This window comes from Bubalus bubalis, chromosome 10 (assembly GCF_019923935.1).
Source record: "Bubalus bubalis isolate 160015118507 breed Murrah chromosome 10, NDDB_SH_1, whole genome shotgun sequence".
Lineage (NCBI taxonomy): Eukaryota > Metazoa > Chordata > Mammalia > Artiodactyla > Bovidae > Bubalus > Bubalus bubalis.
The window spans coordinates 81,933,439-81,947,555 of record NC_059166.1 but is presented as its reverse complement, the minus strand read 5'-3'; the positions used below and the strand labels follow the sequence as shown (position 1 = coordinate 81,947,555).

Genomic DNA, 14,117 nt, shown 5'->3' with positions numbered 1-14,117 from the left:
GGGGGGGTGTGAGTGCCCTAATTTAATAGGTTAAGTATTAGTTTCTTTAAGATATATTAATCAATTGAAAAAAATTAAAAAACCCATTGGAACTAAATGAGCAAAAGATATGAACAGGAGGAAATATAAATTGTTTTTAAACATATGAAAAGATTGTCAACCTCACTTATAATTAAAAAATACAAGTTAGAGCTATGCAAAAATAACATTTTCATGAGCAAGATTGGTAAAAATAAAAAATGATAATATAGCCCCAATATTGTTGATGGGAATATACAGTTACAATAATCTCTAAACAGTGCTTCCCAATACCTATCAAAATTACAAAAGCTCATCTTTTAATTTCGAAGTTCACTTCTCAGCATTTATTCAAAGAGATACTAGTATATACAAAAGATGACATGGCTGCATTGCTTGTAATAGTGAAAAGCTAATAATCTCTTAATGGGAGGTTGTTGAAATAAATTGTGGTACATCAGCTTTAGCATGTGATGTGCCTTGGCTGACAGCATGGTGACAGATGTGATGGACGCAGTATCTTGAAAGGCATGGATTAGGCTTGCTTGCTCTTGTGCTTCTACTGCCTCGGGGGCTATTCCACTGGTCTTGGGAAGAACGTAACATCCATTTGGAACAGAACTGTCTTCAGATAAGGTGTTTCAGTCAAGCCCAACCTAAAATAGAACCCACCAATCAATTTGTAGAAGTATGAGCCAGCCCAGCTTAGCCAAGTTTGCCAACCAAGTCCAAGCCAAACCATCCAATCCTCAGCCAACATACAGATGCATAAGCTATGCTTATAAAGAATTGTTTTAAGCCACTGAGTTTTCAGTGATTTATTCAGTTTTTTTTATTTAGTGAGTTTCAGTGGTTTATTACACAGCAAGTGAGGCAGCTAATTACACTGTCCAGTGAATACTGTCTGCCCATTAAAGAATTCTTTAGTACCCAAATAATGTAGAATCTCTGAGTCTCATGGTTCAGTTAAATGTGGTTCAGAACAACCTGCAGTGTTCACTTTGTGAATGGAAATTTGTGAAATGGAATTTGCATACACTTGCATAAGATCTAACTGGAAAGATACAAACAGAAACCTGATAAAAGCTGGTTGTCTGTAGAGAAGTTAAATGGAAAGTCAAGGAACAGGAGTGAAAGGAGGTTTTCCTTTTATAACCTTTCTTCCACTTTTGAATTTTCAACAGCTTAAATGCATTATATATTCAAAAAAAGAAATTATTTTTTTAAAACTCAGTCTATTCATAGAACTCCAAATTCTTCCATTATCTAATAGAACAGAAAAAAAACCTAAAATCAGTTAACTTTTTATTCTCTTGACAAGGGCCAATTTTGCTTCAATAACTGCAGAATCTTTATTATTTTCCTTAAATTAGGAGTTTGAACGATGTTTATCTAGGAGTAGAACTCTATTATTATTTCCTTGTAGCTAGAATACATATGCAAAGGACTCTTAAAACTCAATTGTAAGAAGACAAATGACTCAATAAAAAAAATGGACAAATCAATTGATTAGACACTTCATGAAAGAAGAAAATACAGGCAACAAATACACACATTAAAAGGTGCTCAACATCACTGAAAAATTAAAAGCAAAATTAGATACCACTACACACAATTTAGTATATCTAAGATTTAAAAATGTAATGATATCAAGTATTGGAAGGATGTGGAGCAACTGGAACTCTTCTTCACTAACGTAGAATGAACACTTTTTTCACTAATGGGAAGTAATGTAAAATGGTATAATCACTTTAGAAACTCAGTTTGGCATTCCTGATAAAGTTAAAAATGAATCTACCATATGACCTAATTCCACCTGTTGATATTTGCCCAAGAGAAATGAAAGTATATGCCCACAGACTCAAATGTGAATGTTTATCACAGCTTCATATGTGATAGCCCCAAACTGGAAAAAGTCCAAATGTCCATCAATAGGTAAAGGGATAAACAAATTTTCCTATATCCATATCACAGAATACTACTTAGTAAAGAAATGAAAATGAATTTCTGATACTCATAACATGTATAAATCATAAATTAATTATGTTGAGCGAAAAAAATCCAGATGAAAAAAGAGCACATACTATATGATTCCATTTATATAAAATTCTAGAAAATTCAAAGTCATCTATAGTGACAGAAATCAAATCAGTGGTTGCCTGGGCATGGCTTGGGGTGGGGGTGACATGTAGATAGAGAGATTACAAAAGGTCATGAGAAAACTTTTGAGGGTGATGAATTCATTAATTTCCTTGAATGATGTCAAAACTTACCAATTTGTCATTTTAATTATCTACAAAAGAAACTTGAAGAAGAAACCAAATGTTAGGATTTGTCAAGCTAAGTAGTTGACAAACTTTTGTTATAAATTCTCTGTTTCTAATGTGTTTTCTACATTTAATAACAAAATAATTTAATTCAATTTTTAAAAGTGAAAGTCAAGTTGCTCATTCGTGTCCAACTCTTTGTGACCCCATGGACTGCAGCCTGCCAGGCTCCTCCATCCATGAGATCTTCGAGGTAAGATTACTGGAGTGGGTTACCATTTCCTTCTCCAGGGAGGAAACTAGATTTCTCTCACTTGAGCTGATTTAATAAATTGATAGAAACAATAATTTCCATGAAAACAGGGCTTTTGTCTGTTTAATTCACCATTTCATCCCCAGTTCTCAGGACAGGGCCTAGAAGCCCTTACACCCTTCAAAATTACTTATCTAACACATAATGAATAAACTCAATTTATTCACCCTACTGGTTATTTTCTTAAAGAAGATTTCCAATTTCTTATGGTAAAGCTTAGAAGTTACGGAACAACTGTAGTGATTACCTGTACTGTGGAGGGTGCCAAGAGAATCAGAAACCTTTACAGGGTAATTACTTGTATTCGGGCAGCTTGCACCAGCAAAGCCCTATTGTTTGTTGATAGGTGGCATCCGGTCTGATTATTAAACATTTAGTGGTCAGTGACTGAACCATACTAGTTGTAAACTATTTTGAATATCACCTCTTTGCAAATGTCATCATTTGTCATCATCACCAGTACTTTGTGGTTTCAAGTCTCTCTTTATGTCACATATTTCTCCTGCAGGCTTTTGTTCAAGTTCAAAATAGGTATCCTTTGACATGTACTTTATACCCAACTCCTTTATTCTAACATTTTAAATGAATTAAAATATTTGTTATTAACTACAGAAGACACATAACATCCACTCATTGTTCAGGCCATAAGATTTGATGCTGGCTTGTTTCGCTAGTTAAACATTTTTTTTCACTGCCAAGGTAATGTGATAAATTTCTATTCCAAAACTTACAATATTTTCAGTCTTCTCTTCTGGATTTTTGTATGGGGGAGCTAAACCAAATCTGATAAATATTTGCTTTTTGGCTTTAAATATCTCAAGCAGTGCTACAGGCAACTTATTGAACTATGTCCTTTAGCTCACCGGATATGACTTGGAAAATAGACTAAAGACACCTAGGTCATATATCTAAGCTTCGGCCCAAGTCTATCTGCTGAACCTCTGCCATGGACATGCACTAGACTGCCTATCAATGTGCCAGAATTAGAAAATTTTTAAGAAAAATTTCTGGCTTTGGAGATGGCTCTATTTGGAAGACAAAGTGAATTCCACACAAAAAGGCACATTAGTAAACATTTATTGAACTGTATTAAATTTAATTGAAATTAATTAAATTTGGATGGTAGCTACAATTGTAACTGCTCCCATTGCTGGGCTGAATTCCAGTTTTGGTTTAGAACCCAGTTTGGGCAAGAACTAGATAAATGGAAAATCTTCAATGTCAACTTCAAAGTTGAATTAATTTACATTAGAAAAAGAGTATTAGGTAACACTACTGAATTAAATATTTATTACAATTTCTTTTGAAAAGACAATAATTACAAACAAATAAGCTAGGTCTTCTAAGTGAATAAGTTCACTGTTCTATCCTCTCCTCTAGGTATTTTTCAGCTTCCTTACAGTAAATTTGACTCTTCCATCTAGAATTATTAGGATTTCTCTTGGACATCATTTAAAATATAGAAGTTATCTGTTATGTCATATGTTTTAGAATTATAAATGCTTGTATTCTCCCCTCCATGCTGAATAAATCAACAAGATTTATAGATTCTACCTCAAGTATTTATATGGGCTATTTTCAACCTTTTTAAAAACAACCATTTTATTAAGACTTTATATAAAGCATACCTTCATGTAAATTTAAAAAATACATATTATACTAACTATAATATAAAAGAGAAATAAGAGCATAATTAATAAATAACAGGTAGTATAATATATAAATGATTATACTGCTGCTGCTAAGTCGCATCAGTCGTGTCTGACTCTGTGCGACCCCATAGATGGCAGCCCACCAGGTTCCTCTGTCCCTGGGATTATCCAGGGAAGAATACTGGAGTGGGTTGCCATTTCCTTCTCCAATGTCTATACTAGAAGACCTAGTGAAGTGTTAATTGCACCCCAGGTGGCATAGTGGTAAAGAATCTGCCTGCAATGTAGGAGACCAGGGTTTGATCCCTGGGTCAGGAAGATCCCCTGGAGAAGGGAATGGCAACCCACTCCAGTATCCTTGCCTGGAGAATCCCATGGACAGAGGAGTGTGGTGGGCTACAGTGCATGGGGTCAGAGAGTCAGACACGATTGAGTGACTCACACACACACACACACACACACTTATAAACAGGCTGCTGCTGCTGCTGCTAAGTCGCTTCAGTTGTGTCCGACTTTGTGCGACCCCATAGACGGCAGCCCACCAGGCTCCCCTGTCCCTGGGATTCTCCAGGCAAGAATACTGGAGTGGGTTGCCATTTCCTTCTCCAGCGCATGAAAGTGAAAAGTCAAAGTGAAGTCACTCAGTCGTGTCCGACTCTTAGCGACCTCATGGACTGCAGCCTATCAGGCTCCTCCGTCCATGGGATTTTCCAGGCAAGAGTACTAGAGTGGGGTGCCATTGCCTTCTCAGTATAAACAGGCTAGGACTTGAGAAATTAGACTAAGATTCAAATTAATAGTGAAATTTGTTTGTCTTTCAATTAGACATTTTGAAATAAGAATTACTGTAAATGCAATAAATACAAAGGCACACGGATATGGTTGATTTGTATTAGTGATTCAAATACCATGAGCAACACAGCTGTCAGAGACACAATTTTGGTCGCGTCCCAAATAAAACAATATTTATTTTTCCTTTGATGAACACAGTAGCTGCCTTCCTGGAAAATTCAGCATATACTAAAACCATTCTATAAGTATTTGCAATTTAAATGTAGGATGGTTATTTAGGTTTTCACCTACATGAATGCCTAGATGGATACTTGAAAGTCATGTGGGAAGCAGGATAATTTTTCATTGTATGACACTGTCCCTTTAATTGCATGATGTCTAACATCCCTGGCCTCTGCAGGCTAAATGCCAGTAGTTCTCCCCATTGACCATAACAACCAGAAAATGCTTCCAACAAATATCCAAAATGCCCACTAGGGGCAGTGTCACCCTGGAGAACACTGGTCTACATAACTGTTTCTGCCTTGTCAATCTTTTTAACACTGCTTTGGTTTATAGTTCTTCAACATCTATCACTTGGCTCTCCCAATTTCTCTGTGTCCCTAGTCTCTCTGCCTGTGAATTTATCCTTCAAATAGATCGCGAAGGTGATCTTTGTAAAATACACACCTAATCACGTCATTCTCCTGCTGAGTATCTTTGGAGGCTTCCCAGCTCTACAGGATGAAATCAAACTTTTTTGAATAGAGGGCAGTAATCGTATTCCAGTTCAGTTCAGTTCGGTTCAGTCGCTCAGTCGTGTACGACTCTTTGCGACCCCATGAATCGCAGTACACCAGGCTTCGCTGTCCATCACCAACTCCTGGAGTTCACTCAGACTCACGTCCATTGAGTCAGTGATGCCATCCAGCCATCTCATCCTCTGTTGTCCCCTTCTCCTCCTGCCCCAAATCCCTCTCAACATCAGAGTCTTTTCCAATGAGTCAACTCTTCGCATGAGGTAAACCCATGCTCCTACCACTTTCCAATGCGTGCTCTGCTGTGCTCTTTCCCCATGTGGTCTTTAGAACTGAACAAGTTTTCTGAGTCTTTCCACCAACTTGGCGATCTTCTGTCTGGCAAGTTCCTACTAATTCAAAATGCAATTCAGGTATTACTTCCCCAAAGAAATCTTCTTCAATCTCCCTAGTCCCCCTGCCCTTTGCACTCACCCTGTTTTGTAACTGGTAGGTAGCCTGTGTTCACCATTAGACTGTGAGATGTCTGAAGGCAGAGATTTTTATCCTATCTACCTTTATATTCTAAGAACATCAAATAGGTAGAAGTATACAGTAAGGTCTTAGACAGTTAAACACATTTAAAGTTGAATAATCCTATAATGTTATTTGGAAAGTTCTACAGATTGCTATAGAATTATTTTTTTTTACCTTTCAATATTTTCCCATTCTTAAAGAAACATATATTTCCATCCAGTTCAATCTTTCTAATATTACAGCCTTTTAGCTTGTTCTATTTTTAGTAATTATTTAATTTCTGATAAATCCTGAAATGGCTTCACTTTTTCTTTTACCAGCTTCAACTCCCATTGTATTGACTCATGAAACAAATATGTCCTTTCAACCCATTCCGAAGTTGATATTTTCACTTAATTTAGTGTATATATCTCAGATAAGAAGCTTATTTCTTTCTCAAATGATTTGAAATCAGCACATGAGTTTTCTTTTTAGTCATTAGCAATTAAAAATATTTTTCATGAATGTATAACTTTTTTCATGCAAACTGTCAAATTGATTGTTCTGGTTTTAAGTGTTGATTCATGGTTTTACAACATGTGTGGTTGATGTTCACCAATGTTTAATTTTGTTTTAGAAATTCTTTAGATTTGAGAGTGTTCACCTTTTTCAGTTCCTTTGCTAATTTGCAAAATTAACTAGTCTCAAATAATCTTGATGTTTGTCCGTGTTGGACCACATGGTTTCTCTCTTCTGGTTACCACTGGGGTAACCATAATCATCCGTCTTTTTTTTTTTTTTTTTTTTAATACTACATTGTTCTTTGCCTTCCCAGAATTTAACAGCAATATTTCAAAAATTTACTAATGACTTTCCTCTGGGTCATTAGAAGAAAAATGGTCCCTGGAGAAACAATGTGCTGCATAAATAATAGTGCAGAGACATTTTCCTGGAGGCTACAATGTGACCTATGAAATACACTAGATTGGTTCTTCTCCATTAGGACATTCAGATCCTTCTTTTATTTTGGAAGGGAAGAATAAATGGAGGAAAATGTGCTTTGAAATTCTCTGTCCTGCTTTAGAGCATGTAAATAGCATCACACACAAAAAATTTTCAAGCTGTCAGGAGTTAAGCAAGTATGATAATTTCGGATAATTAAATGCTTAAGACAATCAAAATAGAACTCATCCTAGTAAGCTTTTCTCACTTGAAGGAGAGTTCTTCAAAAAGTAGTTACTGATCTTACTGTCTTTCAACAGGGCAGTTTTTAAAATGTGGTTAAACAGTCCACACTACATTTTGCAATCTTTAAAACAAAGAAAGTATGGACACAGAACAAGGCATAGTTGTTTTAAAATTTTTAAAATCATGAATAATATAATACATAGACTATGATCCCATTCATATAAAAATATTAGAAACAAAAGTAAAATATATACAAACAGAGAGACTGGAAAGATACACACAGTAAACTGCCCTCAGTGTTATGCAATGAAAGCTTTTATTTCTGTCTGTTTCTTCCACCAGGTTATGAACTCTTTTGTTACCAGATCAAATATAGGATGCCCAGTTAAATTAGAGTTTCAGGTAAAAAGGGATTTTTTTTAAAGCATAGGTACATCCCAAATATTGCACGGAGCATATTCATACTAACAAATCATTCATTGTATACCTGGAATTCAATTTTAACTGAGTGTCCTGTATTTTTATTTGCTAAATCTGGCAATTCTACTTGAAGAAGACCTTAGACTATCCATCCTTGGACTCCTATAACTAACATAGTTACAGTGAGTTGGTGGGTACAAAACAAATGGCAAGCGGGAGAGTAATGAAGATTAAGAATAACACAATAATAACAGGCAATTTTGCCAAGCATGTTAGATATCTTATCTCAATTCTCATGGAAATGTCATAACGTTTTATTAGTGGTCCTATTTCACAGGTTAAGAAACAGAAGTATACTGAAGCCACACAGTAAGTGTTGGAGCTAAAAATGACCCCACATTTCTGAGTCCTGATTCAGCAGCCATAACCAACTAACTGCCAGCTGCAGGCAGGTAGAAGAAAATAAGGAGAAAGCAAACCAGGGGAGAGGCTTTGGTTCTGCCTAAGGGATGCAGTGTACGACTTTGCACAAGTGCCTCAATTTTGCCTAGAGGTGGAATGTGAGATACACATGAAAAGCAGACAAATCTGGGCCCAGTCCTTACCTCCAACCACACATTAGAACAAGTTATATAATTTATTTCAGCTTCAGTTTTCTCCTCTTTAAAACTGGAGTGAGAGAATCTACCTGAGTACTGATGGGAAGAACAAATGAGATGATTTCTGTAAAGTGATCAGCAGGAGGTTTGGCAAGTAAAAGACACTGTCAATGTGAATTAGTCTCAGCTCAGAGCCCCAGTTTTTTCATTTGTAAAACAGAATAATTATACGAATAACTACTGGTATCTATATTGCCGAGCTGATGTGAGATCAGATGAGAATATATCTTTCTAAATTCTAAAGATATTTAGAATCTTCTTACTCTCCTCAATAGAGCAGAACCAGAATACCAAGGCAGAGCATTAGTATTTTTTTTTTCCCATGAATAACTAATTTTGTTTAAAAATTATCATACAGTAAAACTAATTCAGTGTACAAGGTTTTGTAAATTTTAACGCATGTCTAGACTTATGTAACCACCACCACCATCAGGATACAGAACATGACTCCAGCTTTTGAGATTCTTTTTTTGAAAATGTTTCACATTCGTATTACAAAGCACTTTTAAAAACAGGAAAAAGATTTAGATAAAAGTGCTGAGGATGCAAATGAACAAAACTGGCTTTTTGCACAAATTTTTTGCAGTTTTCACGCCCTCTAGGTCTCACCTGGGCCCTTCTTGCTGTTGGCGGTGCAGTCTATTTCTTCCCACAAAAGTAATCAAGAAGTGACTTGAGAATTGGGATCTTTCCTTCACACTAAAGGCAGGCCCATGTCATAGGCACAAACTTCGGCATTCCTTATTGGATCCTTTTTATATTACCAGATCTTACTTTTTTGCAACTGTTTTCTCAGTTTTCTGAAATGAAGAACCTTGAATAACCAGCACTTTCTCACTCTTCTAGGGAAATTATTTTTTCGGGACAAAAGAGACAGACACTCATTGAGAGAACAAGAATAGAGCTTTCAGGACCCCAAACCTCTCCGGGGTAACAAATCCTCTCTGTAATCAATCATTCCGTCTCCTACCCCAATCCTAGCCTCTCTGCTCCTTGCCTACCGGGCGCATCCTGCGGCGTCAGACTTGGGTTACCAAACTTCTGTTCTCCTTGGCGGCCTCCCACCCCCACCCTGCGAACTCTCCCATCTAACTGACTTGCACTGACACACGGCTGCCACGAATGGGGAGGGGGCGGGTCCGCTTTCCGGTGACTCACGTCCTCGTTATTTGCCTTTTGTTTCTAGGACGCTTTGGCGGCCGTTTTCTTCCCTCTGCTTTTAATTTGGGGAGCAGGAAAACTAATGAATCACGAGTGAATCTCTTCTCCACCCATCTTTCCCCCTCTCCCTTCTTCCAGTTGGCTCTCTTCCCTTCACAAGTTCCGTAACTATCCGAGAAGTGCGGGGGGAGGGGGGCGGGACAGGTGGGGACGGATTAATTACACCTAAATCCAAAGTTGGCAGTCTAAAGCATCAGTTGGCTGGGGAGCCTTTCCGAAACTCCCTTGCAGGCAGCTGGGCGTTTTCGTGCTGCCGCTGTACATTTGCAGCTCATTTCCCTACGCTCCTGCCCTGTTATGCCTCAATCTACCTGGTTACCGCTTTAAGTGCCCAGATCAGGGCGAATTTCACGAGATGCACGAGCGGTTTTGTTCCAGTCCAAGGTAAAACCCAGTATGCAAAATGAGGAACCACCAAAGGATGCCAGGGAAAGGGGGAGAAAAAGGGATTCCCTCACCTTTTCCGGCACATTCCTTGTCAATTTCCACCAGAAGGAGGCGCGCGGTCTAGATCCCCCTCTCTTCTCCTTTCTTACATCCCGCTACCGAGCGCAGCCCAGGCTCGCCGCGCAGCCGGAGCAGCTTCTCCGGCAGCCCTGGCCCTCCGCACCCCCCCTCCCCGCCCCCCGGGTTGGTTTTTCCCAGCTGCGGAGGTTGGGCCAGGGGCTGGGGTGCGAGGAGTCGGCGCCCGCAGCGCGGAACGGGCAAGTCGCTGCGACTCTGGTGAGACTGGGAGTTATCTCGAGTGCGGAGGTGAGCGCCGGGGAGCAAGCGGAGGAGGCGAGAGCCTGGGGGGCGGGGGGGAATAGGGGCCTGGGGGGCGGCTCCGGGGCCCCTCCCCATCCTCAGGCAGGAGACTAGCACAGGTCCGGGGGTCCCACCGCCGCTTTGTTTGCGGCCTCACCCCCGCCTCCCTTTTGGAGATGACTTGAACGCCCTCGGGTCTGATGGGGCTGGCGGGGGCGCGGGCTGGGGGCGCCAGCCGAGTGCTTTCCACTTAATCCGTCAGGGTCCTGAAAGACATCAAAAGACTCCTGTAACCTGAAACTTCCATTGCGTCCCAACCTGGACCTGGAGGAGAGGTCCGTGCAGGGGCGGAGACCACGGAAGGCAGGTCGTCCGCGGAGGAGGTGGGGGGAAGGAGCTGGGAAGGAGAAGTTTTAGTCGGGAGGCGCTGGGAATTAAGCAAGAACTTTAGACGCGGGGGAAGAGTCTGATCGGGGAAAGGAGGAGGGCGGGAGCTGGGAAGGGTATATATAGTGAGGGCTCGGGACGCAGCAAGACTGTGCTTCGCCCCTCGGGTCGCCTGCCCCTCTGCTTGGGTAAGGATGTGCGTGGCGCTGGAGGAGGCGAGGCCCGGAAGGGCTTTCGGAGGGAGGTCTCGGGTACCCGGTGGGGTCGGCTTGGCTCGCGGCGGCCGATTCCTGCCCTCGGGGAGCCGCGAGCGCCACCACGCCTCACGCTTGTCTCCCGCTTGTCCCAGGTCGCGCAGCGGATCCTGCGGGAGGCGCCAACAAAAGAGGCGGGAGGTGCCACCCGGGGGCGGCGGCCGCAAGACGAGCGGGAGGAGGAGCGCTGAGCCGAGCGTCCTGACCGGCCGTGCGTACTTTCTGGAGGGACGGGGCGGGGGACTCGGCCCCGGGAGGGGGACGCCCGGTGGCCAGGGGGTTGGCCAAGTTCCGGCGGCGGCGTTGGCGGCGGCCCTCCTCCGCTCCCACGAGAGGAAAGTTTTCTCCAGAAGCTTCCGGCCGGCCCGCGCCCTCCGGAGCCCCGTCTCCCGAACCTTCGGAGCGGGCGGCGTCCCAGCCCGGCTCCGGGGACACCCGAGCCGCGATGCCTGGGGGGTGCTCCCGGGGCCCAGTCGCCGGGGACGGGCGGCTGCGGCTGGCGCGGCTGGCGCTGGTCCTCCTGGGCTGGGTCTCCTCGACCTCCCTCCCCTCGTCGGCGTCCTCCTCCACCTCCTCGGCGTCGCTCCCGGCTCCCGCGGCGTCCGGCCAGCCCGCGCTGCCGGGCCGATGCCCAGCGCCGTGTGAGTGCTCCGAGGCGGCGCGCACCGTCAAGTGCGTGAACCGCAACCTGACCGAGGTGCCGGCCGACCTGCCCCCCTACGTGCGCAACCTCTTCCTCACGGGCAACCAGCTGGCCGTGCTGCCCGCCGGCGCCTTCGCCCGCCGGCCGCCGCTGGCCGACCTGGCCGCGCTCAACCTCAGCGGCAACCGCCTGAAGGAGGTGGACGCCGGCGCCTTCGAGCACCTGCCCGGCCTGCGCCAGCTCGACCTCAGCCACAACCCGCTGGCCGACCTCAGCCCCTTCGCCTTCTCGGGCAGCAACGCCAGCGTCGCGGCCCCCAGCCCCCTGGCGGAACTCATCTTGAACCGCCTCGAGCTCCCCGCGGCCGAGCGGCAGAACCTGAGCCTGGAGGGGATGGTGGCGGCGGCCCTGCGAGCTGGCCACGCGCTGCGGGGGCTCCGCCGCCTGGAGCTGGCCAGCAACCAGCTCCTCTACCTGCCCCACGACGTCCTGGCCCATCTGCCCGGCCTCCGGCACCTGGACCTGCGCAACAACTCGCTGGTGGGCCTGACCCACGTGTCCTTCCGGAACCTGACGCACCTCGAAAGCCTGCACCTGGAGGACAATGCCCTCAAGGTCCTGCGCAACGGCACCCTTGCCGAGCTGCAAAGCCTGCCCCACGTCCGGGTCTTCCTGGACGACAATCCCTGGGTCTGTGACTGCCACATGGTGGACATGGTGGCCTGGCTCAAGGAGACCGAGGTAGTGCAGGGCAAAGGCAGGCTCACCTGTGCGTTCCCGGAGAAAATGAGGCATCGGGTTCTCTTGGAACTCAACAGTTCCGATCTGGACTGTGACCCTATCCTCCCGCCATCCCTGCAGACGTCTTATGTGTTCCTGGGTATTGTTTTAGCCCTGATAGGCGCCATCTTCCTCCTGGTTTTGTATTTGAACCGCAAAGGGATAAAGAAGTGGATGCATAACATCAGAGATGCCTGTAGGGATCACATGGAAGGGTATCATTACAGATACGAAATCAATGCGGACCCCAGGTTAACAAACCTCAGCTCGAATTCGGATGTCTGAGGACAGAACCAGGACAACTCTGCATGAGATGTAGACTTCAGCTTTATCCCGTCCTAGGCTTGCTTCACCTCCACCCTCCACTGTAGCCGCCAGTGACCTTGACTGAAAGCAGCGAAGGGAATTTGCTCCCTCCTTCTGTAAAGTTTCTTGGTGTGTTCTGTTACTGTGGGACGATGAACAACTGTGCATAGTGTTTTATCCTCTTCCTTCTTGGAACTCAACATGTGTGGAGGGATGTTTTCAAGTTTCAGCATGAACATGGCCTCCTGGCTGTTTTTCTCTTAGTACAGTTCAAGGTGTAGCAAGTGTACTCTCACTGATAGCATTCAACAAAAGCTGCCTCAACTTTTTTGAGAAAAAGACTTATTTCATAAATATCAGTTTTATTCTCATGTACCGAAATTGTGGAGAGAATGATTGCATTTCATAAACTGCCTGCAGACCTTAGCAAGCTCTTCAGAGTAACTCCATAGTCCACAGGAGCCCCTGCATCCGAGAGCATGCTTACATTTTACTGTTCTGCATATTTCAAAAAATAACTTGCAACTTCAGATAACTTCTTGACAAGTTACTTTTTTGATTGCAGTTTATATGAAACTATGCTGAAGTTTTTTTATAAACTGCATCGAGAGCCAACAAACTAAATTGTTAAAAAAAATTCAATAAAGATTCTTAAAAGAATTACAGCTGTGTTCAAGTTTGCTATTTGAAAAAGGATTAGGGGCAGTGATACTGAATGGTTTTGGTTCTGCTGATAATTAAGCTGTTAGTTATAGCTGAGAATGAAACAGGAGCAGTGTCTTATACAGACAGGCTTTGGAGATAGATTTGAGATGGTGGATCCTTTCACAATTTACATAGAGAAGTTGAATATTCATGTGAAAGTTAATGCTATTCATTAAACAGTTTTGTAAAAGCATTATGAAGTTGGTAAGAAGGAAGATTTCTGTAAGACAAACAGTTCACATTTTGGGTTTCTTCCTAGGCTGATTAAGTTAGGACAGAACAAAATTAGTTACATAATACAACCCTCCATAGAAAATTGTTCTGTGGATTTTTAGAGCAGAGTGTGAAACAAATATAATGCAAATAAATGTATGAAAGTGAAGTGTCTTAAGACAATATTCTAAAATAAAAGATTTTAAAATGTAAATAAAAATTCCTAATATCATAATGTAAATTGGAACTTAGATTTTCTTGAGAATATATTTTTTTAAATGCATAAAATGGAACATACAGGGTTGATGGTTTGATTATCA

At 42.8% G+C, this 14,117-nt stretch overlaps 1 protein-coding gene and 1 long non-coding RNA gene across 6 annotated transcripts; one reads left to right on the top strand and one right to left on the bottom strand.

Moving 5' to 3' along the window:
- Positions 1-336: 336 nt before the first annotated feature.
- Positions 337-10,358, bottom strand: LOC123327781. Its single transcript, XR_006542479.1, has 2 exons — positions 10,221-10,358; positions 337-674 (listed from the first exon to the last, which is right to left on the bottom strand). It is a non-coding gene; the product is annotated as an uncharacterized LOC123327781 (long non-coding RNA).
- Positions 10,359-10,379: 21 nt separating this feature from the next.
- On the top strand, positions 10,380-13,539 carry TPBG (trophoblast glycoprotein). 5 transcript variants are annotated; one of them, XM_044924491.2, is made up of 3 exons: positions 10,446-10,515; positions 10,772-10,844; positions 11,246-13,539. In XM_044924491.2, the coding sequence occupies exon 3, from the start codon at positions 11,596-11,598 to the stop codon at positions 12,856-12,858; it is 1,263 nt and encodes a 420-aa protein (XP_044780426.2). In that variant the 5' UTR covers positions 10,446-10,515; positions 10,772-10,844; positions 11,246-11,595; the 3' UTR covers positions 12,859-13,539. The 5 variants fall into 5 exon arrangements, with proteins under 5 accessions (XP_006048322.2, XP_044780426.2, XP_044780425.2 ...); XM_044924490.2 differs by having other exon boundaries at positions 10,479-10,515; positions 10,772-10,876; XM_044924492.2 differs by having other exon boundaries at positions 10,495-10,515; positions 10,772-10,892.
- The last annotated feature ends 578 nt before the right edge of the window (positions 13,540-14,117 follow it).

Bases quoted from the DNA above. Each gene is read 5' to 3' on its own strand.
- TPBG (XM_006048260.4), top strand. From the start codon at position 11,596: ATGCCTGGGGGGTGCTCCCGGGGCCCAGTCGCCGGGGACGGGCGGCTG.